Source organism: Accipiter gentilis, chromosome Z (genome assembly GCF_929443795.1).
Source record: "Accipiter gentilis chromosome Z, bAccGen1.1, whole genome shotgun sequence".
NCBI classification, from domain to species: Eukaryota; Metazoa; Chordata; class Aves; order Accipitriformes; family Accipitridae; genus Astur; species Astur gentilis.
In genome coordinates this window covers 72,784,460-72,810,567 of record NC_064919.1, presented here as the reverse complement: position 1 = coordinate 72,810,567, position 26,108 = coordinate 72,784,460, and the positions used below count along the sequence as shown (strand labels likewise).

The 26,108-nt window shown below is 40.4% G+C and overlaps 1 protein-coding gene across 1 annotated transcript; it reads left to right on the top strand.

Annotated features, from left to right (window-relative positions):
- Positions 1–8: 8 nt before the first annotated feature.
- On the top strand, positions 9–25,840 carry C7 (complement C7). The gene is made up of 18 exons (XM_049794790.1): positions 9–192; positions 486–541; positions 1,406–1,481; positions 2,435–2,576; positions 3,375–3,516; positions 4,351–4,489; positions 5,147–5,281; positions 6,464–6,707; positions 7,359–7,472; positions 7,895–8,061; positions 9,066–9,294; positions 9,865–10,036; positions 10,407–10,494; positions 11,865–11,997; positions 13,924–14,115; positions 16,513–16,609; positions 22,123–22,307; positions 24,234–25,840. The coding sequence occupies exons 1-18, from the start codon at positions 187–189 to the stop codon at positions 24,419–24,421; spliced, it is 2,505 nt and encodes an 834-aa protein (XP_049650747.1). The 5' UTR covers positions 9–186; the 3' UTR covers positions 24,422–25,840.
- Positions 25,841–26,108: the final 268 nt, after the last annotated feature.

The window sequence follows — 26,108 nt, the reverse complement described above, 5'->3', positions numbered from 1 at the left end:
CTAGATGGGTTAAGATTGAAATTCCTTGGCAATATTCAGCCTTTTTAGGGAAGGAAAAGCAGAATAGCAAGGCACAGTGAGAAGAGACATACGGTAGCAGACAGACTGACTGACTCCTTTGGTTGCTGAATTGAGTGGAAGTGCTTTTCCCTGGTAATTGCTAGATATCTGAGTATTTCCCCTAACATGAAGGTAAGACAATTGCTTACTTAATTTGTACTGTTGAAGTGAATACGGCAAGTACAATGAAATATTAATTTATATGGAGAAGTACTTAGTTGAAAATGTAATTGGGCAATATTGTAAGAAAGAAGAAAACTAAAAAACAACAGCTTGTACAAGAAAGCTGAGGAAAATCAGTGTGACACTCTGCTTTATTTCTTAAGCTGACTAGTGTAAAGATTGCAGAAAATTAGAACAGCTGCATGAGCTCATGGAAAAAGCAGAAAAATAAAGTAAGTTTGCTCTTGCTCCTCTTTTTTCAGGTGCTGGGGATTTTTCTGCTGCTGGAAGTTTCAGGCTTCTTTCCCATTTTTTCCAGGTGAGTATTTCTTTAGAAAATTACATGCTGAAGACTAAGCATGTGTAATTTAACAGACAACTTCTGGTGCGTGACATGGGGCAGGGCTTATAGGGGCCTTCAGATACATTTCCTGGGAGAGGAGACACCGTTTATTGCCAGCGCTGCCACTGCCATCAGTGGTGACAAGAGTGAGGCATTATGGTGTCCCTTACCTCTGCCCAGAGAAGTCGGCCGCCCTTCGGGAAAAAAGCACACAGCGGTGGCGTGAGCCACAGCAACGCACATCTGGGAAAGAGAGCGCAGCTTACCCCAAGCCAGCCCTGATCTGAGGGGCAGGTAGCACCCTCAGTGCCTCCCACCGGCAAACTGGGTGTTTGAGAGCTGCCGTGGGGAGGTCGGACTCACACCGTGGCACGCAGAGCCCCTGGCAGCTCCCCGCCGGTCTCCATGCGTGGTCCGGCCTCTCCCTGCTTTGCAGTTTGAAGCTGGTCTTTGAAGGCTGCGTTATGGTTGCACAAAGTGCTTGCTGATCTTCAGGCTAGGTGAACGTATCTAGTTTCTTCTTTTCAGTGACCGGAAAGCCCAGGCTGGGGCTGATTTAATTCTTACACATGAAAAGCAAATCCAAGTGGTTTTAGAGGAAGCCTGATCATACCCCTAATTGTTATTGAAGGCCTGCCTTGCTGTTTAGGAAAGTTTTGCACTAATGTTTATGGATGGAAATCCTTGATGATTTTCCTGTTTTGTTTTTGTTTTGTTGTTTTGTTTGTTTGTTTGTTTGTTTGTGTTTGGTTTTTTTTATGTTGTTGTTGTTGTTTGTTGGTTGTTTTGTTTTGTTTTGTTTTGGGTTTTTCCCAAATGCAAAAAATACTACTGGAATAGCTCTTCCCCTCCAGTCCATTGCCGCTGGAATTCTTTTGGTCCTTGGTCCGAGTGCGATGGCTGTACTCAAAAGCAGGTATAGACAGACACACCTTTTCTGTACTCATGACTTCATAAGCATATACTTCTTTTCCCAGTAATTAAGGAGTCACTGTATCTTTAAAAGCCCAAATCAGATGTCAGACAAAAGCCCCAGCAGAACAAGAAGGTAGAGGAACAAAGAACTCAGAAGAGAAATCCTCCAGTCTGTCCCCAGTGTGTTCCCTTTTAAAGCTATGATATTGATGTTGTAAAATAGTTTGTGCACTTTTTATTTTGGTGATAGTTCCAAAAGGCTCAGCTGAACTGTTCGGTAAACGGAGACATTCATTCCTACACTGATGGTAGTTTATACCAATTCTGCTGATTTTTCATTAGTGGAGTCACGTCTCAAGGAAAAAAAACCTTGGTTGCAAAGTATTATCCTCAATGAAAACAAGTTGATGCATTTTACAGTGCAACTCTATTGATGTGCAAGACACTTGCTTTTGATTTTCCTTCTTATTTATTTTGCTGTTGCATCAGTTAGGGGGGGATCAGTCAAAATTAAATATGCACCATGAGTCAGTACTTATTCTTTTTAGAAGCAAAAAGTAGCCTTCTTGATGTTAGATTTTATCATCTTCCTTAATGACATTGTTTACTTTGAAGAACTTTAGGAAATTCAGGCATGATTGGTCCTATTAAAAATGTAAAACACTACTGAAATTTGTCAGCAGCTTTCTCTTGGTTTCAGTTACATATTAGATTTTTGAACAAACCAGCCAAGCTTATGCATCAGTCTAAAGACCTTATAGATAAAATAGTTGTCTTTCTATTAACTTGAGAGTGTTACCATATTGTGGTAATACCAAGTGTGGTTGTTCTCAGAAAAAAATAGTGAATGTCTCATTTCCTTATAACAGTAGAGTGGTAGCATTGCCTTGACACTAGTAAACTATTCCTGCTTTGCATTTGGATTTTCTAAGATCTCCCTTGATTTGCATTCAGATTCGGAGACGGACAGTAGCAGTTTATGGCCAGTATGGGGGAAACCCCTGCTCTGGGGATGCCTTTGAAACAAGACCATGCACCCCCACAAGGGGATGCCCAACAGAGGATGGCTGTGGTGATCGGTTCAGGTGTTTCTCAGGTACCATCCAAGATAATTTTCACCGTTTTCTGGTCATAGAGTTAAGAAGATTACCTTGTTATCTTCAAACTTTAATAAATGGGCAATGGCTTTGCAGAACCCTTAACCTACAGATAAATTTGATTTAGGTGTGTGTTTCCTTTTTTTCCAGCCTCAACTATGCATGTTTTTAATTTCATCTGTAGTATTGCAGAGCTTTGCAGATAATATGCTGTAGCCCTGGTAGCCTCTCTAAGTCATTCTGCCTTATTGATTTGCCCCAGAGTACAGGTTTTTTCATTATGAGAAGGTAATTAAGGAATGCAACCTTAGATGTGATTGTTCAAAGCTGTTCTAGGCTATATCCAAACATCTTGGAAATCACCTGGGTCATGGAAACTAATGCTCCCCAGAACACTCCTCATATCCAAGCAGCTTCCATTACCTTCACAAAAAAAGCACATCATCTCAGTAGGTAGATGTTTATCACAGAGAAACAGGATAAACATGTTTTGGTGCTGCCAGAGAGATGATCACAGTCAATCACAAGTGATAGGGTAAAAGGATGAAAGCTCAGGAAATAAATCTAGAAGTCAACTGTTTTATTAATAGATGAATGGCTGTGGTTCCCTCAAGTCTACTATACGTTATTTCTTTATGTCTACATTTAGTGTTGTTTCATAAGCCCTCCTGTTCATCATGGGAGTGAACAAGTTCATTAATGTAGTAGATAAGTGGGGCTTCACTTTGATTTTAGGTGATTTAATTTTAAATGAACAAACACTTCTCCTTTCCCCTTGCATTTTTGCTCTGATTTAGGTCAGTGCATTAGCAGATCTCTCGTGTGCAATGGAGATCAGGATTGTGAGGAAGATGGTGCAGATGAAGATCGATGTGAAGAGAAGATGACTGCATGTGATATTGATAAAACACCTCCAAATTCAGAACTTACAGGAACAGGGTAATGTTCTGTGCTAAGCTCAGTAGTACTGGTGCCAAATGCATTTACATTTCTGTTGTATTTACAAGCTCTGGCTGTACAGATAGGCTTCCTGGGCCTATGGTAAAACATCCCATACGTAAAAGTGTTCAGTACAACAGCCTCCATGATGCCAGTGGCTGTGTGCAGCCAGGATGTACAGGCCCTTTGATCTGAAGCACAGGATAAAGCCTTTTATCTTTCATTCCTGCTATTGAAAAACATCTTTTAAGATATGAAAAGAATGTTAACCGATAACACATGATCATCAGCGTGGAAAAAATGAGCGAGCAAGGCTCATTCTTTTTGTTCATAGCTGTTGCATTTAGTATTGTGGATCCATATGGGTTTCTGTTTATATAGCCCATCTACAACCTAGCAAAATAATTATCTTAGGTTTCTCTAGTGTAGTTGTATCACCTGATATGTGCTATAATTCAGATACAATACAGAAAACATTTTTTAATGGATGCTCTGTTGTTTCTGTGTTCCATTAATTACTGGAACAATAAAACTTAATAAAATCAGTTGTGATAGACATGAATGTCTTCATGTTAAGAGATATTGATACGTGTTCATTTTTGTTGGCAAATCAAGAGCAACATTTTGGTTTCCATATCGTAACATGCTATAGACATTACAGTTCTGCAGGCATAGAAGTCTATCAGTTGATATCCCCTTTTCTTGGGTAAAACAGATTATGATCTTAATCTGTAGATACAGCATTCAGTTATAATTGCTTGGTAATTTTTGCCTCCTGTAAAATAATTTGCTACTTCTCTGTCTTAATGATCTTTCATGTTTTTCTTCTCATAGCTTTGATGCCATTACTGGTGAGACTAGGGGAAGAGTCATTCATACAAAAAGCTTTGGAGGACAATGCAGAAAGGTCTTTAGTGGCGATAGGAGAGAATACTACAGGCTGAGTGAAAGTGTTCTTGCTTATACTTTCCAGGTATGTTTCCATTAAGGACAGCTTTATATTTAGAGCCATGATTAAAACTGGGAGAATGATGGAAAGCTTGTAGGGTCTCTTGGCAAGTAGACTTCCCTAAATGCAGCTGAATGACACCTCTTCCCTCTCTGCAGTTGCTTATTATTTTGAAATAGAAACTGGTGTATATCTTGCTAAAATGAAAGGAAAACCCCCTGTAATTCCTTAAATGTGATTTCTAATACTTTCACAGTTAGATTGAATGTAAAGCCATCTCTTTAGCATAAGTAATGGCCTGAATCACCCTAAAAAATGTTATGTGCACAAGGCTAGGCTTTGGGGTGCTTTGCAGAGATCTTCCAGAGATAGGCTTTCTTTGAAGTCATTGTCTCAGAGATATGGTTTGTCTCACATTTATCAAAGGCATGCCAAGCAATCCTTAATGTAATCCTTAATCCATCATAATGTAAATACTTAATATGAAAATATATAAAAAAACATATACAAGTAATACTTTTCCAATAGTGTTCAGTACTTTTTATGAAATCTGAAATGGATTCAGCCTAAACAACACATTGGATTTTTTGCATCAGGAAGGACTTGCTTTACTTTGTAAGTTATTATTTTTAACATCCTTCATGAAGCCCTTTATACAGAATTATATCTTTCATCTTCTAGGTTAAAATTCAGAATGATTTCAGTTATGAGTTTTTCAACAGCAGCTGGTCTTATATGAAACACACAGAGAGGTATGAAAAATCAAACAGTGGACACAGTTATTCACAGAATAAAATTCTGCAACACAGTCAAAAGGTATGTATAAGTTGCCACTGTGGCTTAGGATTTTGCATAAACATTTTCATCATTTTTTTCATGTGCTTTTATAGTGAGAAGCAAATACTATTTTATCCAGATATTTTGGCACAAAGTGCATGACAGAAAAAATCCCATAAAAACTTTACAAAGAGATCACTGGTTTGGTTATCAATTAAGAAGAGTTGGCTGCTGTTTTTACTTTCTCCATTTTACTTCTTAGTAATTTATTTATTTCCTAGCTGTTTTCCTCCCTATTTGAGGAAGAAAAACTTTTGCTTCTTCTCATAATTGATTAATTTTTTCCATTTTCTTCTAATGATTTACTGCCCCCCCCCCTTTTTCCCCCATTACCTCTCTATTACCTCTGTCAGTATCTTGAAGCAAAAAAATTGAAATAATTCTGTGATTAAAGTTAATTTATTTTAAAATACATTTTCCATTAGTACAACTCCATTGAGAGATCTGTTGTCTTAAATGGCCAGGAGGTCACAGTGCTTATGCCTTTGACTTATTTAAAAAGGAGCATTAGATAAATAATTTGAGAGTAACTATCAATTATGAGGTATCATCAACTCTACCTTATAGCAAATGAAAGCAAGTAACAAATTTATACATTTTATGGCCCCCAAGCTCATGTTATCACACTAACAATGACACATTTTGAAACTTAGCATAACAAAGTTCAAAAGCAACATTGGGAGGCTGAGGTGAATGATATTGTAAAGGCATACAGGATTTTATAATTCAGCAGAATTCTCAAAATGGCTAGAGCCCCTTACAAAGAAAGGCTCCTCTAGACAGAACAGGGTGCAAAGATGACGTTTCTAGTGCCTCTCATTTGCCTTCAGACGAGGCTTGTTAACCTGCTACTGCCAGGCTTCTGGTGTTGGAAAATACCATTAGCTTTGAAGAGTTGTATTTTCCATTCTTATTTGTTCTTATTCTAGCTTTCATGTATGCAGGAGGAAAAGAAAGATGTTGCAGCAATTACAAATAAGCGTCCAAAAGATATTTCCTAACTTCAGAGTATTCTTTTTGCGTTCACTGAGTTGCTTAGACATATCTAACAGCTCTGTAAATCTCTTGGTTTGTAGCCAATATAGCATGCATGTCATCTGGCTAGTAGGAACCACCCTGATAGTGACACAGAGCATGACTGATGGCTTTTCCTTCCCCCAGAGTAAGCAGCTGATGGTTGTTGAGAACAGTGTGGAAGTTGCTCAGTTTATTAACAACCGCCCAGACTTTCTCACTCTTGCGGAGCCCTTCTGGAAGGAACTGGCGAACCTTCCAGTCATCTATGAGTACAACATCTACCGAAAACTTATTGAACGTTTTGGGACTCATTTCTTACACTCTGGATCTCTAGGAGGACATTACAAAGTTATTTTTTATATGGATACTGACAAAATGAAAGCAGAAGGTAGAGTACTAGAGTATTTGTTACAAGAAACAAAATGAATAAACAAAAACAAAAATTTATTTGCACGTTCTTCCAGCTAATATCTCAAATAAAGTAAGAGACTTCTAGTAATCACCACATTCTTTTCACGAGCAAAAGGAAGATTAGAAAAAGTGTTCAAACCACAACATTTAGTTCTAGATCTACATCCGTGACCTGCAGTGCTCTGGGTGGTAAAGATTTGATAGTTGGTTCAGGACCTTGTCAGGCTAAACTTGAAATCTAGTGCCAATATAAATCTCAAATGATGTTAAAACTTAAAAGTTACTTGGAGATGAAGGTTGAGTAAAACTGTGTAAAGGAGAATAAATTACAAACAAAGCAAACACCAGAGTGACACATATGATGGCACTCCACGTGGAGCAGTGCTATAGAATTAGGGACTGCTGAGAAAAGAGATGAAAGAAACAATAAACTTTTTCCAGATACACCTCCCATCTCTCAGCCTCTGTCCGAAGGCTTTAGCAATGTGTGGACCTTCCTACAGGATGTGCTAGTTGGTTGCCTTCTAATTTAGTCATAATACATGACATCTCAAGTCGATGGGAAACTTGGAAATTAATCCAACATACTTCCTGTGTTCAGTATTGTTAATGGATCAATTATCTGCAGGTATGAGCATAAGAGACATGTATGAGTGTACCACATCAGGCTGGAATGCATTCATTGTGAAAAAGAAGAAAACAAAGTGCTCCAAACTGGATGAACTGCTACAGACTTCTTCAGGTAAATGTTGAACAGTGACTCATACAGTTTTCATGTCTCCATCTTTCATCTCCTCCTAAACAGCTGTCAAAATGAGGAGCAGCTGTTGATAGCTTTGCTGAACTCTATCTTAAGATGTCGAACACAGACACCAAGTGCCTGGTTTAAAAGGCTCTCCAACAGTCATCAACCATTGCTAATGGTTTCCCAGTAACTAGTACTTTTCTGGACACCCTAAATCAGGGCTGCCAAGAGACCTGCAAAACCAGATACTTCTTATATTTTATCAATGTAGGAGCTATTAATCCAGGCACAGGTGGTTGATCTGCACTAATGAGTCCTTTCACTACTTGCTAGCATAATTTTTGCATGTATTGTTTCTGTTTCCACTTGTAAATATAGCAATGCTGGTATTTTCTGTATTTTCCATGCTGAATCTACAGGAAGCAGTGGTAATAAGATTAAAGGAGACCCCTACATAGAAGGAGGAAGCCCAGGGGCTGTTGCTGGCCTTAGTTATCTAGAGCTGAATAATCCTGCTGGGAACAGTCAGAGATACTCCTTTTGGGCCAGATCAGTGACAGACTATCCCAGAGTAATTAAACAAAAGGTAAGGCTGTTTTCCTGAAGCAGAGATGAGCAGATGGGATCACCTCAAGGGAAGAAATGATTAAGCTATAGCTGGTGATTAATCAGGATGTAGTCTGCAATCATTTTGTTTTCAGGTCACTTTATAAAAAAGAAATGTTCACAGGAAGAAAATGCCATATGATGTCAGCTGCATCACGAATCTAAGTCCTTTGGCAGGTCAATACCTACAAACTTAACAGCCCTCAGTGACTTCAGTGGAGTTCTGCTTGAGAATAGAGGACCACCCTAGTATTGGAGAAAGCCCAGATTTGAGAGAGTCCCTTTCCTGAAATGCATATTGGCAGGTCTGTGTGGCTTCCACTCAGCTTGCCAGTCTCTGTGTATCCCTTTTATCCCTCCTCCTTCTCTCTGCATCCAGAAGTTTACCATAACTGGAGAGTCTAGAAGCTAGATGCTTCAGAGCTGGGCATGGCCATATTCACTGCTACCTTGTCTAAGTCCCTTTTGGGAACTGCCCACATACTGCAGAATGCTATAGACCCAAAAGATTTCTGGCAGGAAGTTTTCATTTAAATGTAAAAGCACGGAATGTCATAAAATAGGCAATAGATATGCAAAATGTTTTCACTTATTGTTACCTTCAATCACTGCTCAATGAAATATCATAATGGGTTGTTTAAATGCCCAGCTTTTAAGGCTGCGAATAGCTGGGTGAGAATTTGGGTTACTGAATATTGGTAGTCTGTGTTACACTTTTATCTCAAGCATAATGTTGTAGCTCCAATAGGTTTAAACATGACTAATCTACCACTAGCTTTAAGCGATGCTGTTATGCAGAGCTGACTTTCCAGAAAAAGGTTAATATTAAATACTTACATAAGATTTTAGGTAGCTAGCTAGCAAATTAGGGCATCTGTGAACTCCCATGTGCAAGAGTGTACATCACAAATTATTTTGCATGATAAAATGTGCTTACATCCTGCTTATAACTATTTAATGTAAATGTTTCTCTACCGTGTGTAGCTAACTCCATTATATGAGCTGGTAAAGGAAGTGCCCTGCTCGTCAGTCAAAAAGCATTACCTAAAACAAGCCATTGAAGAATATATGGCTGAAAATGATCCCTGCAAATGTCAGCCTTGCCAGAATGGTGGTGAGGCAGCCGTGGAAGGAACTCAGTGTGTGTGTTACTGCAAGCCTTACACCTTTGGAGCAGCTTGTGAGCTGGGAACTCTTGTGCAAGATCAGCCAGGTCAGCACTCTGAACTTGTGAGAGTTTAGAAGTGGCAAAATGTGCTTTCCTGCTTCCAGAGTCTGTCTGTCCCACTGCACACGCTGCTGAATGAGTGGCTGGTGTGCAGTGGCTGCCTGGGTCAGATATCGCTGCAGACATGCAGCATGGAGAGGGTCATGCTGAGCCTAAGCCATTGCTTTACATGTCCAAACAGTACTTAGCAAAGAACTGTTTTTATTATTGTTGTTAAATGCAGTGGACAGTACTAACTGCTCAAAATGTAACCTTCTATAAATAGGTGTGCATACTAAATTAATATCAATAACTTCAAAAATTTTTGCTTTTTGAGTTTGTATTTAGTTGTAGCTGATAGCTATTTTTTATGTTCTCTCAGACTCTGATAACATATAGACTCCATGGAATTATACTTACATAAAAGACAAGTTTGGGAAAGGTGAAAGATTAGATCATTGCAATCTGGAATTCTCTGTAACAGCACAATTTGGACCTCCGCTAGCTTTGAACGGTCTGTGCCTTTGAAACACCTACAGGGTGGTTTAATGTGAAATATTCCCAAATGTTGCATAGGTGGTGTTGATGGACACTGGAGCTGCTGGTCTTCCTGGAGTCCTTGTTCAGAGGGACGGAAATCAAGGAGTCGAACCTGCAACAACCCCTCCCCGCATGGTGGTGGGAAGGCCTGCATAGGAGAGCAGCATGAAAGCAGACCATGTGAAGATGAAGAGTTGCAGCATTTTCGGTAAGCAGAAAAAAACATTTGGAGCACGACTGTCGGAAGATTTAAAAATTTATTTCAGAAGGGTGCATAAGCTATTGAATTCAGGGAGAAGATCACTTACTGAGCTTTCATATTTAAGTTGGAACAAAATGAAATTCAGAAGCTGTGAATCTGATACAAGGTAGGAGTAGAAAATGGGGTAAAAGCCAGTAAACTTGACATCATTCTATTTAGCACTCTCTCAGATAGCCTGGCAGTGCCTGATTTAAGTATAATTGTGATGTAAATGGGACACATAATAGTCCTGAAAATGGGCTTCACTGAGAAGTGTAGAATTTTGAAAGGAAGAGAGACTAAATTCAAACTAAATTGTACTTTTTTTGCTTCATAGCTTGATTGAACCACACTGTTTTGATTTATCTATAACTCCTACAGAATTCTGTTCACCTCCTCCTCTCTTGGAAAATGGATTTGTTCAAGTAAGTTATTTCTCTTACTCTGTTATCTGACCTATCCCTACCTGCAGTGTCTCTATTACAGTTAATACAGATGTTCACTTGCAAATTTGTATTTATCTTGGCAAGCTTAGTATCAGAGCTACTGTATAGCAGCTCTCTCAGCATTTCTCCCTAGATGAAGTTTCCATGACATTAGCCAAGACTTCTTACTAGAAATAAAAGAAAACCAAAAAAGCCCCACCCCCAAAACCAGAACAAAATCTTTGCTTTTTGGGACCATGGTACTTACAGACAAATGTAATCTACTTGTCCTTTACCCTAAACATATTAAAAATGTTCTCAGCAACATGAATTACATATTAAAGCACAGGAAACTAGAGAAAAAACAGCACAGAAGGGAAACTGTCCAATGTCATCCAGCAAGTCCATAATAAAATTATAAACAGATTTTAGGAATCTTCACTATACGCCCTGTAAATCACCATTGTACTTCCTTGTTCTCTGGTGAAACTATGATCTGGCATGGTATCTGGGTCACTGTAACTTGGGCCTATTTAACAAGGCAGACTAGATTCCTCCTTGGAGTAATGGATTTTGCTTTCTCCATCTTACAAGGCTGTCTAGCATCTTTTTGCTCAATGTATAGATAAAAGGATTAGTTCAAAATCTATTAGTTGCCTCTGCACAACTGCAGCCTGAGGCAAGATGCAAAATTTTGTGCTCCCTCTTTTGCCTGTGATTTTTTTGGGGGTAATCAATAGTTGCCTCCTCTATTGATATTTTTGGTTCACAAACTAAAGGTAAAACCCTGCAATTTGTGGAGTAATCTCCATTTTTCATAAAACCTCTCCTTAGAAGACAGTGGGACATAAAATGAGAAAAGACGTCTTCAAGTCCAGCTCTTTTGAGTGACCATATCACATTAACCTTTAGCAAGATGAGAACATGCCATCCTAAGAATTAGCAATTGGAATTGATCCCCCCAGAATTCTGTTTAAGAGCTTATGTTCCCCCTCTAATGCTTAATAACAGCCATATTTGCAGTCAGCTTATGCACTGGCAGGAGAGCGCTCTTCCGTCACTGACATACCACTGCCAGACCCCTGTCACAGGGTACCTTCAACTCTAACCCTCCCTTTGCTATGTTAAGATAGCCCAAATATTCTGTATTCTACCAAATTATTTACAGCATTGTCTCCATTTTGGTCATATTTACAACTGTTGATAACCAGGATTGCCTCCAGTATTCTAGACACTCTCGTTAGTGCATTGTAGAGTGACAATACTTCTCACTGTCCTCCACTACTGCATCCCACGATCAAAGGGAGTTCAACACTGCTGGTGGTTCCTAGATTGTATATCCAAAATTTCACCTGTTCCTTCTCTTTCAGAATGCTGAAAACTCATACCCTGTTGGGAAAAGCATTGTTTATGCTTGCAGACATGGGTATTCTCTTGTTGGTGATCCTGTTGCTAAGTGTGGCAGTAATCTGCAGTGGCAAGTTGGAGACCAGTATTGCCAGGGTATGTCCAACTGATTCTTGTTTTGAAATACAACTCCTGAATTCCAGTGAAACATGTCTGAACATCTGCTTTCCAACAACGGGAGAAAAATGCACACCTGCATTTCCCAGTTCCCTAGACATAATCAGGTCTAAATTGACTTTTATTTTGAATCCAGATATTGCAATACTGAAAGAGAAACATGACCATAAACTCTGGTTTTAAGGAAGGCTGGAAGTAAGGGAGACTAAATTCCAGTCCAGGAATTACTTCCCATGGAAACAAACTTTGTTGCTTAATTCAGTCCTGTGGCTATAACCAAGAGCCATGGGAATGAGTCAATGTCTAAAGCCAGCTGAGAAAAAGGTCCAATGGGCAGCACTGGGCAACTACAAAGTTCTCAAATAACCGTCTTATCTTAAGAACACAATGCCAAGGATCGCTTTACATCTTGGATGATCTCCCCTCTTCACTCTTTTCCTCTAACCTGGTCAGTAACCATTAGGGTTTTTTTTTTTTCCCCTGCACATTTTATTTGTAAGTCAACTTTGAGTATGAACATATGTGATGAAAAGGACTTAACTGCAAGGTTCAAGCAAACGACTTGAACTTCAATTGCAGATTTAACTGCAAGGTTCAAGCAAACAACTTGAACTTCACTCACAGACTTAAGTGCAAGGTTCAAGCAAACAACTTGTTTGAACTTCACTTACAGACTTAACATGCCACTATTGCAATTTTTTAAGGCAAGAGTAGTCCATTATTACAACCACAAGTGATTCACAGAAAACCACAAACACATTTACAAATTTAAAGCATAAACAATATTCACTTTCCCCTCCAGGTAAGGGCTCTCAATTCCAGGGAAGTTACCTTGACTGGCCTCCCAATCAAGGGGGGGGGAAGGGTTTCCTTTGCAAGCCAACAGTATAGTTAGAGAAGTAAGCCCCCACCATTTCCAACCTGAATCTTAGAGTTTTTATCCCCTGACTTGTGGAATGGTGTGTATGACTACGTCTGAGTGGATTATGATATGTGCCTAAATGGATTATCTATACCTGAGTGGAGAGTTTCCCCTTATCTTTCCTTCATTGGTCTGTGATTGTTTGAATACACAAGGCTGTCATTTGAAACTGAAGCTGAAACCCTCCAGGTTTTGTTTTTGTTTTTTTTTTTAATCTTGCTTCCTCAGCAACTGAATAGTGGTTGGATTGAGACTCAGGGCATACTATTTGCTAAAGGACTTCAAGGCTCAGTCCAGGTTTTGGTTCTTTGAATGGTGCAGCCACTGCCCTGTTTACTTTAGGGTTTATCAGACAACCCAGGGCTAAGGTGTCTACACAGCTCCCCGTGAGCCGTCTCTGCAGAGAGACAGGGCCTCAAGGCAACCCAAGGCTGGGTCACTTTTGTAACCCCCCATGAGTCGCCTGTGTGCACTAGACATGGTGAAACTCGTTTGTGAACTATGAGCCGGACAATCCACACACCATATAGACTTGGGAATTTTCAGACCTGCAGTTCAACACCATCCTTTCGTCCTTCCAAACAGGAGTGACTGCCCACAAATGCTAAGCCACACAGTTTCAATGCCATTTCTTTGTGTATTGCTACATGGTCTCCCAGGGTCCTGTGTGTATGACCTCTCTCTACAAGGATGTTACTCTCTAGTATGAATCCTCAACAGAAGCATGAGTCCTAAGAACAGAGAAGCCCTTTCAAGCTAGGGCTGGACCTGCAGGCAGTAGAAGAAGGTATTGTCACTCTGTCCTTGGTATTGCATACATTTGGCTGGTGTGATGAGTGCTAACATGATTGATACATTTCTACAGGAAAATCAGGTAACCTTACCACTCAAATCGTTAAGGAATTTAGGAGAAGATAAAATATGTGACTGCTTTCTGCAGTCCACTGATTCACTGTGACTATCTCAAATGCTTCAATCCTTAGAAACCGCTTGTCTCCTGCCTGTCCTGGAGGGGGGGTTGCAGGGAGAGCCATGGAAACCTGTATATGAGATCGGTGAGAGAATAACTCTGTCTTGTCCACACGGCATGCACTTAGAAGGGGCACGCTCCATTTTGTGTGAGCCCAGTCTCAAGTGGTCTCCTGAGATGAAGACTATCCAGTGCAAGAGACCAGGTAAGCCATTGCACTCCTCCAAGTGCAGTGCAGGAGTTTCTTTCCTGGACAGACTATGGCTTATGTAGATAAGATATAGATAGAGCTATAGCCGATATAGTGATAGAGAAGCCGTACTTTTATCACCAGCAGGAAGTGCAGAAAACATAAGCATGTGTTTTCTGTGGGCTGTTCAAACAGCCTTAAGATATTTCTTGTGAGTTTTCCTTATGACTTTTTGCTTCCCACTCGTAGGGGATATCAAGTATTGTCACTAACAACAATTTAAGAGATTGCCTGGGATGTATGCTGCCTATTCTGCCACCCAAGTATACTTCACTTTCCACCCATGTTCTGTAACACCACCACCAGCTGAGCTGCACCTTAGAGATACAGCTTTGCTATCTGGAAGCTGTTCAGTGCACCAGAGCCTCTCATGGCAGAGAAGGACAGGGCTAGATGACTCCTTTTGCTCATCTGACAGTCACAAAACCGATACGGAGTAAATCTCCAGAAACTGGAAGCAAGGGGGAAATGCTCTTTCATGTTCATGGTAACAGCTGTTTAAGCACTGGGTAGATATTGGCAGGCACCGGCAGAGAGGGAAACGGGCTATAGCATACAGCAGCTCTAAGTCATCCTTTCCAGCTGTGGAAGGCAGACAAGGCTTTCTCTTGTGCACTCCCACAATGCTGGTCAGTGACATATAGACATCCAAGCAGCTTGCTGCTTCAGGCCAGTCACATCCTCACCCAAAGTCCCAGATGTTCTCATACCCCAAGGGAGACCCTTGCTTGGGGACAACAGCCACTGCTGTAGACCAGCCATGTCCCCTACATTTCATGTCTGCCCTATCCTTACCAGCTAGCTGTTGCCTGAGGTTGTCTGACTTGAGAGAAGAGGCAGGTGACAGTCAGGCTTGGACCTCACAAGGCAACAGTCCTGTGAGATTCTCAGTGTAAGTCATCTGCTGCTGTGTCATATCCACATGCAGAGGAAGCATAAGGATTTCAGGAGTAACATAGCTGTACATAAGCAGCTTACTGCTGCTGAAGTGCTAAAGTACCGATGCTGAAGTACTGTTGCCAATTACTCATTAGGCTTTAGCCTTAGTGACTGATTTTCATTGGTTTTTGTTACATTATGTATTCAAATTCCAGTAATAATTAAAACAAGTGTCAAATGCCTCCATTTTTAGAAACAGCTTGTTCCTGGCTGTATGGGAGCATTACATTAGTACCAAAGTTAAAAAACAAAAAAGTGACAACAATTAGGTTAGAATAACAATTAAAACAACCGTTTAAAAACCAAGGAATATAAGAAGGGTAAAAACTAAGAAGATATGTATACACAGTCACAGTGGCACACATATGTTTGGATGAGACTAGTCAGCAGTAGTGTTGCTAACAGTCAACTGCACAACCAACAGCTCTAGGCGTGGCGGCAATACAGTGATTTTTGGTGGAAATTTCCCCTCTGCAGGAAGACAGGGTTATGCCTGCTGTCTGTATTGCAATGCACTGCAACTCTCTCCCCCCCCCCCCCCCCCCCCCCCCCCCTTCTCTGGCAATTTCTGTGTGTCTATTTTGCTCAGCAAGTCTTAATCCTTAAAGGAGATTTTTTAAAAAAATTTTTTTAAAGGCAACAATTTTCAGAGTTATTAAAGTTTCATCTTAAAGCAGGAAACTACAGACACCTAATCTAAAGAACAAATCAGGATAAAGCTTTCTCAGAAATTATGCCCATACAGCTTTAGCAAAGTCTCGCCATTACTTGATACAGAAATCTCCAGAGGAATGTTTAGCAAAGGCCTATTTCATTTTCAAACTTGGCATACAACTTAGCACTCAAAGAACAGTACATTTGCAATCATGAAAATTCCCAAAGAATCACTATTGCTTTTATTTATAAAGTTAGTGCAGATTTAGGACTAATGATGGAACTTGCAATTTTCATTATCAATAGTGTATAAAGATATTCAGGTTCACATTTCTACATAGGACTTTGGAGCCTTAGGTTTTCTAGTGACAGTAGTAAAGCCAGTAACTCTGAAACCTAATGATGAAGCTTTTGCTAGCTATGATCCAGCATTGCTAAGTTTAGCAGAAACAAAAAGCTGCTGCAGAAATGAGATGAATGTTTAAGCTTGAACATAGTACCTGTCTCCTTCCATCTGACTCATGACCCATGGATAAATTACTGAACAGTAACTTTGCAAAGTGTATCATATCTTTTTAATAGTGTTGATTCCTTCCATGCAGTAGATACTTTTATTGAACATGCAGAATATGACTTTATGTCATGCTTGTATAATTCAGTGCCTTTTAAGCTCAGCTGATAGGATAATTTCAGAGCAGACCTTTAACAGCCCTTGTTTTTCTGACCCTTAATAGCACTGTCTCTGTTCTTCTACCTCAGTGCCCAGTGTGAAACCAGAAGTGACAGAGCCTAAATGTCAGCCATGGGAGAAAGTGCATCAGTCACAATGTGTGTGCAAAATGCCCTATGAGTGTAGGTAAGTTTGGGCTCAATTTGTCAATGACTTTCTCACTTTATTCAAGACCAATTAAATTCTTAAGTCCTCAGTCCATGACAGATGAAAAAGCTTTACTCATATGAGAAGGAGGCATTATACTTTGTTTGTTTTACAGCTCAATCAATGCCCTGTTCATCACTTACCTGCCTTGTCAGAGCTGTCAGTGGGTTTTAGCAGTGATGGAATTTGGTTGGATGACAGAAGGTGAAGGGATAATTTCAGTTCCACTTGATCTGTGAAGTAGATGGAAAAAGATAAAATGATATTTTGAAGATTTAGAATATTGAGGGAAAGTTAGAACAGAGGCCCTTGGGACATAAACCATCAAAGCAGTAAAGATAGTGAAATAAAGCAGATTTCTTTTCCGTGGTGAGGGACTGGAGAGTCATGAAGGGCACAATAATCTAATCTCTCATTTACACAGCAGTTTGCACAGACAAGTCACGTCACCTTTCCTGACCTCATAACTTGCAGACCAGAGTTTATTGTTTCCTGTTTGATCTAAGCCTATATTCTGCAATAAGCAATGCAGGAGAAACGCAAGGAAATGAGTAACTCTCAGTTCTTTGCTAAACATGGAGGTAACAGAACCAAAATAGAGGAGGAACAAGAATACACCTGAGACCACCTGGTGCTGACGGCTAGATGTGCCAAAGAGCTCAGCACTCCAACATCTGGGCTGGTTGCTTAGACTAGACGAAGTCTCCTATAAAGTCATCACGGTGGGTGTGAGCTTTGGATATGAAATGTGGCCAGGTTTATGTCATAGCAGAGCTGAGCAGTTTGGAAACTCCAGGATAACAGACCAAAGTTGTCTTATCCTTGTGTAGTAGGAGGAAGAAATTTTGAAGTTGTCTCAAGTGACTTCAAGGTAGCAGAAATTCTCAGTGCAGGATGTGTACTTTCCATCAGCCTGCATGGTAACTCTGGTTCTAAGCCAAAATTAGCATACTTTGAACATCTTAAAATTAAAATCAGTGAGCTTTTTAGATCCACTGGGGACTTCCCTAGGGTCTGAGGCCATCGTCTTGTATGTGAAGATAAGTGCCAGGTTTGTAACAACTCCGCTAAGACTCTATTCTTGTCCTTAAATACCTAAATATGTTAAATAATCTGGTCCTACTCTTTTTGTCTCAATACTCATTGAAGTGAGGTATGGGTGTCTTGAGGTTAGTTACACAAAAGGCAACGGGAGCCCACAATGCTAGGAAGGTCTTGGGCAGAGTTACAATAACCTTGGAGGTTAAATTAATTACATTCAGTTATGCATTCAGGCTTCAGTTATAATTAATCTACTACTTGCATGTTTCTATTTTTTATAATTATGTTTAAAATGGCAGGAAGATAGATAACAGTCATTTCTGTTACCTGATGCCATCTTTTCACTCTGTCTTGAAATAACACATCTAATAATAGAAAGAAAAATCATCAGCTGTCAAAGCAGACTAATCTGCCAGCCTGTTAAGGCTGTAGGAATAAGGCATGTAAGCAGATCTTGGTCCTTCCTCAGAGAGCAGAACTTGGCTTGCTTTGCTGTGGTAGTGACTTTCAGCAGCAGCCTCTGCTGGGAAGAGAGCTGGGAACAAGACTTCACGTGGGAATTCAGAAACACCATGGTTTCAGACCCATCCTACATCCTTTCAGTTTCCAAGAGACTAGCAAGGGACTTCCAGGGACAGCACAAGAACCCCACAACAGGCTGATGAGGGGTAATTTGTCCTCATGACGTGGTGCCTTAGCCTACATCTTATCCTCATCAATTAGAGCCAGGGAACGATCCTGGGCACCAGAGCTGCTAAACTGGTAAAGCAGCTCCTGGTATAGCTTTGGCAAGGGCCAACTCCAGATAATTCCCAGGCACCGTGCAGGAGTTACTAGGGTCAGGGACCATTCCTAACAGGCAGTCTGATGTGTTACCTATCTATCTTCTGGGGGCGAAGAGAGTTTAACAGTATGGACACCAGTTATTCTGTGTGAATTGGCCCCAGTGCAAGGAAGGAGTCAGAGCACAGTTAGTGTGTTAATAGAGATGAAGCCTCAGTAGCTAAAGACTGAAACATGATATTTCATGATTTTTAAATACTATCCCCTCTTTTTTCCCCACACACTTATTTGCATAGCATCTATGTATCTCCTAAGAGTTCTTGGCCTGTGTTATATTAAAACTTATGGTCTTGAATATAATTTTAAGAAGTTAAAATAATTTCCAGCATGCTGAATTTTTTACTTTTTAGTTTCTCTGAAAGTTGCCTGCCTCTCATTGTACGTGAAAGGGAAAAAACATATCTGCTGACTTATATCTGCTATTTAATTTGTCCCAATATGTGCTTTAGTAAAAGCTTGTTTTTATCCAGGCCTTCTTTTTCAGGTAAAAGGTATTGAATTTCTCACATTCACTTTACACAAGGATTCTTCCTTGCCTCTAATATTTTTTATTGCACTGCTGTGATGCTCCCAGCCCTGTAATATCCTTCCTCAGCAATGAGTGCAAATTACTAATTTCTTGTATGAGTACAGATTCTCCATCCTTTTTCTTATGCATCTGAATATGTTGACTTCCACTGGCTTACTCCCAGCTGACCCAGCCATAGCAAATATATGAAGCACTCTCAAAACAGCTTGAGGGTTTACACTATAGCTGGAGGTTAGTAATATGAACCATGAACTCCCTGGGCTCAACCTTTGGCAGCTGGTTAAATCAGCCTCCCTCCCCTGTTTTAGGTATTGCAAAAAAGGTGCAAAGCAGACAGGTTAGTGCACTTTTGCCTGGCCTTAATCTTTTCAGCTAAATTAAGATGCCTTGTATATAAGTTTTTGACCCTAAGACTCAGGTATTGAGATTTATCACTCGGGCAAACAAAGGTGGCCTCTGAACAATTTTAAACATAATAAACAACTTAATTATAGATTAGATGCTTTCCCTGGATCACACCTTGTTCTTCCAAATTTAAGATGTTATTTAAAGGTGAAGTTCTTCTCATACCCGTGTCTGTAAATATAATGTTCACATTATAAATCAGTGCACTGCTAACTCATAGGCTGTGCAGCCAGACAAGAAAACAATATGATGCAGAAAAACGCTTCCTTTATCAGCTGCTTGGTGCTGTGTATCCATTGAGCCATCCTCTTGTCGTGCCTCAGAATAAGAGGGTTAACCTCATTCTTTATGTTAACAGAAGAGCATAAAGGAAAATTCAGGCAACAAACTGAGGGATTTAGTGGCCTGTATTTTGACTAAGCACAGCAGTAAAGGGACCAACTGCAGCTGAGGATGCTAACTTAAGTAGGAGATGTAATACAGGTAATAATCTTTTAAGACATATTTGGTTGCAGATAGATGCAGCAAAGTTTTTAAGCTCAGCTGATAAACTCTGTGCCAAATTTTAAATATCTTAAAGGTGCACTATGTTACAGGTAGATTAAAATTTCTGTAAAGCCAGCTCTTTTAAGTGGCTTCAAAATCATCTCTCAAAGAACCATTCCTAAAGCTCAGAGCAGGCACTTTTCCTCAGTGCCTTATTTATAGATCTACCAAACCCCACTTCCTAATTCCAAGGGGAAGGAAAAAAAAAAAAGGAAAAATTGCCTTAACACTTGGCCAGCAAGTGAGCAAGATTTGAGTCAGGACTTTCTTACTAGACCTTCCCTCCTCCAAATTCCTCTTCTCTACTCTGACAAGCCACTTTCATAGGGACTGTTATCCTCCCCTTCAGGCAGCCATGTGAAACTCATTAGGGTCATCTGCTTGCTCCTTATCAACCTCTCCTCCCTACCAAACACCTATTTAGCTGAGGTTGATGGGTCAGAAATGACCCATTAGACACTGGAAGTTTTTGTGGGAGTGTTTGTGAGCTCAAAAGGAGGATCTGTGCTGAAAATAATCTTTGGAGCCATATTTCAAAGCTCTCTGTCCCCTGGGAGCACATCTCTGCTCTTTTGTACCCTGCGCAGCACCTTACGTGTGGCTGTAAAGCGCATCCTGGAGAGCACAGGTATGCTCTGCTCAGGAGAAGCATTTTTTTTGTTCACTCCATACAGATACCAGTGATGGCATTGAGAACAAATGGAGAAGCTTGGGGTTTGACATTAAAATCTAGAAATAATGGAAAGGCTTTTTCCTCCCATACTACACTTTACAGCATGAAACACTGTCGTGGTTTAACCCCAGCCAGCAATGAAGCACCATGCAGCCGCTTGCTCACTCTGCCCCTGGTGGGATGGGGGAGAGAATCAGGAAAGAAAAAGGGCTGAGAAAAGAACAGTTTAATAGGACAGAAAGGAAGAAAATAATAATTATAATAATAACAATAGTAAAATGACAATAATAATAAAAGGATTGGAATATTAAAAAAAAAAAAGGGGGGGGTGTACTATGCAATTGCTTACCATTCACCAACTGATACCCAGTCAGTTCCTGAGCAGCGATCTACACCCCCTCTCCCTCCCCCACCTCGGCCAACTTCCCCCCAGTTTATGTACTGGACATGATGTTACATGGTATGGAATGTCCCTTTGGCCAGTTTGGGTCAGCTGCCCTGGCTGTGTCCCCTCTCAGCTTTCTGTATCCCTCCAGCCTTCTTGCTGACTGGGCATGAGAAGCTGAAAAATTCTTGACTTAGTACAAATACTACTTAGCAACAGCTGAAAACGTCAGTGTGTTATCTATATTATTCTCATACTAAATCCAAAATATAACACTATACCAGCTACTAGAATGAAAATTAACTCTATCCCAGCTGAAACCAGGACAAACACAAATGATGGCAACTTTCCAGAACTGTCCTCAAAGCAAACGCTGTTTAAGGTTGTCCAAGAATTGTTATTACCACTTTTACAAGCTAATTTTTGTGGGTGTTAGAACAATATCTGAATTTCAAGAAATAAACAAGCAAGTTCCCTGGATAAATAGAGCAGATTTTTCATAAAATTTCTGTGGAGATGTATGTGTATTTCCAGAAATATTTTTGGTCTCTGATGGTGGATCATAACATTTTATTTAGTAAAAGCTGAGGCTTTTAAAGGACAGCAAAGGTCTTCAAGTATATTCTAAGGCCTTACAATTAAGAAATACTTATATTTTAATATATGTGCATGAGTGTATATATCATTATACGTATATGAAATGTTTTCTGTGTATGTACTTAGGTCCATGCGTGCGTAATATATTAGAGAATAATTGAGATCTGAACACTTTTTAACTGAAGTCTTGCTCTCACTGCTACTGAGGCCAATGGCAAATACCCAGTAATATCCCTGTCCTTCAGAAGGAACAGATCCTGTCTTTCCTGAGGTGCAGCATCCTCTGGAAAAGGAAGGAGTCTGAATTATTCACATGTCTATGTCTCAAGTTCACTTGCTGCACTCCTACAATGTACTTCAATGAACGGGGAAATTGCAAATGGACCCTGAATGTTTTCCACTCCCTCAGCTCTTTTTAAGAGGTACCTAGATAAAGCACATTTAAATAGTGCGATCCCTGCTTTTGCTTTCAGCCCTTCCTTGGACACCTGTGCTACAGATCAAAGAACCAAGAGAAACACACCTTTAACTGTCTGCAAGATGCATGCCTTGGAATGCATGGGCAGAAAATATTCTCTTACTAATGCAGAAAACTGCAAAATACCTCAGGCAGCTGAAATATCATGTGGATCATGCCGTTCATGGGAAAAATGCGATGGTAAGAGATTCTTCACAACTGTAAGCAAAATTGTTTGTATGACCAAAATGAAGTCTTTATCCGCAGTTACAAATTAGCTGCAGGTCTGTCCTGGTATGGTATCTCCACATGCTCCCAGAAGCACCAGGCACTGCTAAGCTGGTTCAAACGATCAGCCCAGTGATGGTGTCCGAACATGCCAGGAAGCTCCAACCATAGAAAAGAAAATTCTGCAGGATATCATAACAAAATGCACTATCTACAGTAAAATCTTATTCCTAGTCCCTGTTAAGTGAGTTACCCTGCTGGTCCTCTGGAATTTTTGGGTGAAACCCTTGCCCTACTCTTTTTTCACTTTATCCACCTGTTCCAAACTCCTTAACATAGTAATTGTGGGAATCCTTACTGCCCACAGGAATAGCTAATCCTTTTCTGAAATTTGCTGAGCAGTGTCCCCTGCAGGTTTTTGTGGCAACGCATTGAATGTCTTATTCTATACTACCTAGGAAAGCCACTTACTTTTGTTTGTACTTCACTGCCTATCCCCAGTTTCTCATATTAAGATAAAGGTGAGTGTCTCTTCCCTCAGAGGAAATAGTCCCAGTCTTCTGTAATCTGTCTGCAGTGGAAGTTTTCAAATTCCCTGATCTAATTTCCATGAGTATCCTACACTACATTGCATTTAATGGAGGGTTGCCAGAAATGGGAACATAAAGAAGTAAATTAGGTTTTTAGAAGTGCCCTAGATAGAGGCACAGTTATTGTCATATTTTGAAAATAACAAAGATTACTTGATAGGAGTTCATCTGTTTTGTGTAACAGGGTTGAACAGACAAAAATAATAACAAAAAAAGATAATTGAAACTGTCTGGAGCTTTAGCCGAGACAAACACAGGCAAAAACCCCACCCCATACAACACCAAAACAAAGACACAGTTATGAAAAATAAATCTCAGATGGGACCCTCTTTTTATCTGATTACTTAGCTGTTGTCACTGATAGAACTATGCACATTTATTTGTAAGAGTAGATCGTCTGATCTTAGAGGAACTGCCTGTATGTAAATAAAGATACCAGTTGTAAGTGTCTGCATGATCAGTTTATTACTGTCCAAGGACAGATCTCTTGTCTTACATGTTATCTGGACTCTGGAGTAGTAGATACATGAACTGGTTCAAGCAGTAACATCATAGAAGTCTTTGAGAGCAATATCTCAGACACCTTGAGCAAGCTTTTCCCATATACACAATCAGCCTCTCTAAGCAGAGGAAGCCCCAGCAGTGCACCATTCATTCCCACTTCTAGTTTTTCCACTGAACCTGAATATCAGCTAATGTTACATCTGGTTAGGAAAAGAATCATAGAATCAGAGAATGGTTTTGGTTGGAAGACCTGTAAAGGTCATCTAGTCCAATGAGCAGGGACATCTTCAACTAGACCAGGTTGCTCAAAGCCCCGTCCAACCTGACCTTGAATGTGTCCAGGGATAGGGCATCTACCACCTCTCTGGGCAACCTGTGCCAGTGTTTCACCACCCTCATCATAAAAAATTTCTTCCTTCTATCTAGTCCAAATCACCCTCTTTCAGTTTAAAACCATTACCCCTTGTCCTATCGCTACAGGCTCTACTCAAAAGCGTGTCTCCGTCTTTCTTATAAGCCTACTTTAAGTACTGAAAGGCTCCAATAAGGCCCCCCCAGAGCCTTCTCTTCTCCAGGCTAAACATCACCAACTCTCTCAGCCTGTCCTCACAGGAGAGGTGTTCCATCCTTCTGATCATTTTGGTGACCCTCCTCTGGACCTGCTCCAACAGGTCCATATCTTTCTTGTACTGAGTCCCCTCCAGAAAATTGCTGTCAATCCCACAGTTTTGCTGGAAACATTTTAGTCTTTTTTTTGTTGAGTTGGATGCCATCCTGAGTGTTTTTCCTGTGTGTTTTTGCTTAGCACAATCCAACAGCTGTGTTTGTGATGAAGATGGGCTGTGCGAGGAGGGAGGCATCCAGATCTGTGCTGAAGTGACTGGCTCTGCTGCCCATCGGACCATGACTGAGTGCGAGGCCGGGCGGCTCAAATGCCAGGGGGAGACTGTCACCCTTGTCAGCATAAGGCCCTGCGATGTACAGAGCAAATAAGACATGTTACGGTTCATTTTGCTTATTGCCAGGGGATATGTCAAAATGTGTCAACTCTTGGGCAGGACGTACTTCGAACCTTGCTCTACCAAATGTAAGCTCTGCTGTGAAGTCCACTGCAGCTGATGAGACTGTGTGCATCAGCTCTGGCTGGCTCTGAATTAGGCCCCGAGGCTCTTTGTTAGGCAGAGCTGCACTTGCCACTACCGCTCCCGGCAGGGCTCTTGCTTAGGCCGTGGACTTAGCGCTGGCAAGTTTACTTCACATTTCCATCAGAATTAAAAAATATTGCTGATGTGCAATTGCCGAAATAGCATTTATAGTGATGGATTACAGTGTCTGATTTTGTAAAAACATTTTTCTTAAAGCCACACAGACATATGCATGCACTGAGTAGATTTAGATTGCAAAAACCCCAAAAGAATAAGTTTTACAGAGTAAGAGGTATGATTCTTCTCTTTTAATGAAGTAAGTTCTTCCTACTGTGCCTTATTCAGTTGAGCAAACTATGCATGGTATTGAACCTTTTGTTGAGCCTGAAGCTCTTAAAGGTAAAAATAATGTGCATTAATAGTAAAGCCTGCTTAAAGTAATGAGAAGACTTCTATGCTTGCAGCTTCTTGTACACAGAACCACTTCATGAAGAGTCTCCATTTTACATTGTCATAACTATTATCATGAGCTACATTTTGTATGCACAGGTAACTCAGTTGCATGTCACATGCATTTTTGTTTGTGCCAAGACCAGTTTCCTTACAGACCATTGCACACACAGGCCTTCCACCACAGCAAAACTTTCTCAAAGGCAGCTATTAGAGAAAGGGTATCTTCAGAGAAATGGAGACACTCTGCATGTAGTCCCCCTGGAGATACCTTTGGACAATCTCCTAAGACTGTTCCTGAATAAAAGAAGTCTCTTACACTCTTTCCTTACACAGATAAGCATGCTGTCTTGTGTAGTCAGACAGTGACATCTTTGTTTACGTATGGTGTACCTTGCAAGTCTGTTCAGGTACCTGTCCTGGCAGTCTGATCCCTCCTGACTATTCTCAGATGCAAACAAGGACAAAGGGCTGGATAGCAAGTGGTTGATGAAGCAAGTGCAGTACTATCAGCAGGAAGCCTGTATGCTTTTTAAGTGACAGATTTTGTCTCTTACTATCAATAAATACCTACCAGATAAAACATCTCTCTTGGTTATCATGTTTGTACCTGTAGCTTTGTCACACAAAACCTACCCTCAGCTAGAAAAGCTTTGCCTTCCATGGTGCTGGCAATGAGGATTAAGCCAGAAAGGGAGTGGGTTGCTATCCCCTGGAGACTCCCTCTCCTGGGGGCAGCTATGTTGGAGGGGAAGGTTGCCACTGCACTAACTGAAAGGACCTCCTGAACTTTATGCTCTCTGGAACTTAATGTCACTTTTGTGGTTTTTTTGAGCAAATCGTTAATATTTGTGAATAGCTTATAGATGAAAATAAGTAGAATAAAAGCCAAATTACTTTAAGCAGTTATTTCCTCTGTATTATTTGCTCAGGAGTAACATGTTTGGAAATAGCTGGATGTTTGCCTCTTGGTTACTCCCAACTCTCTTGTCCACAATTTCTAGCCTTTTTCTTGGGGCAACTGGCACAACATGTGATTGGACCATGAGCCCACTGGGTAGCAATAGCTTCCATAGCTGCTGAAG

Excerpts from the sequence above, each read along its gene's own strand:
- C7 (XM_049794790.1), top strand. Across the intron at positions 6,708-7,358 it reads TGACAAAATGAAAGCAGAAG|GTATGAGCATAAGAGACATG; the intron begins GTAGAGTACTAG and ends AATTATCTGCAG. Across the intron at positions 14,116-16,512 it reads TATCCAGTGCAAGAGACCAG|TGCCCAGTGTGAAACCAGAA; the intron begins GTAAGCCATTGC and ends CTTCTACCTCAG.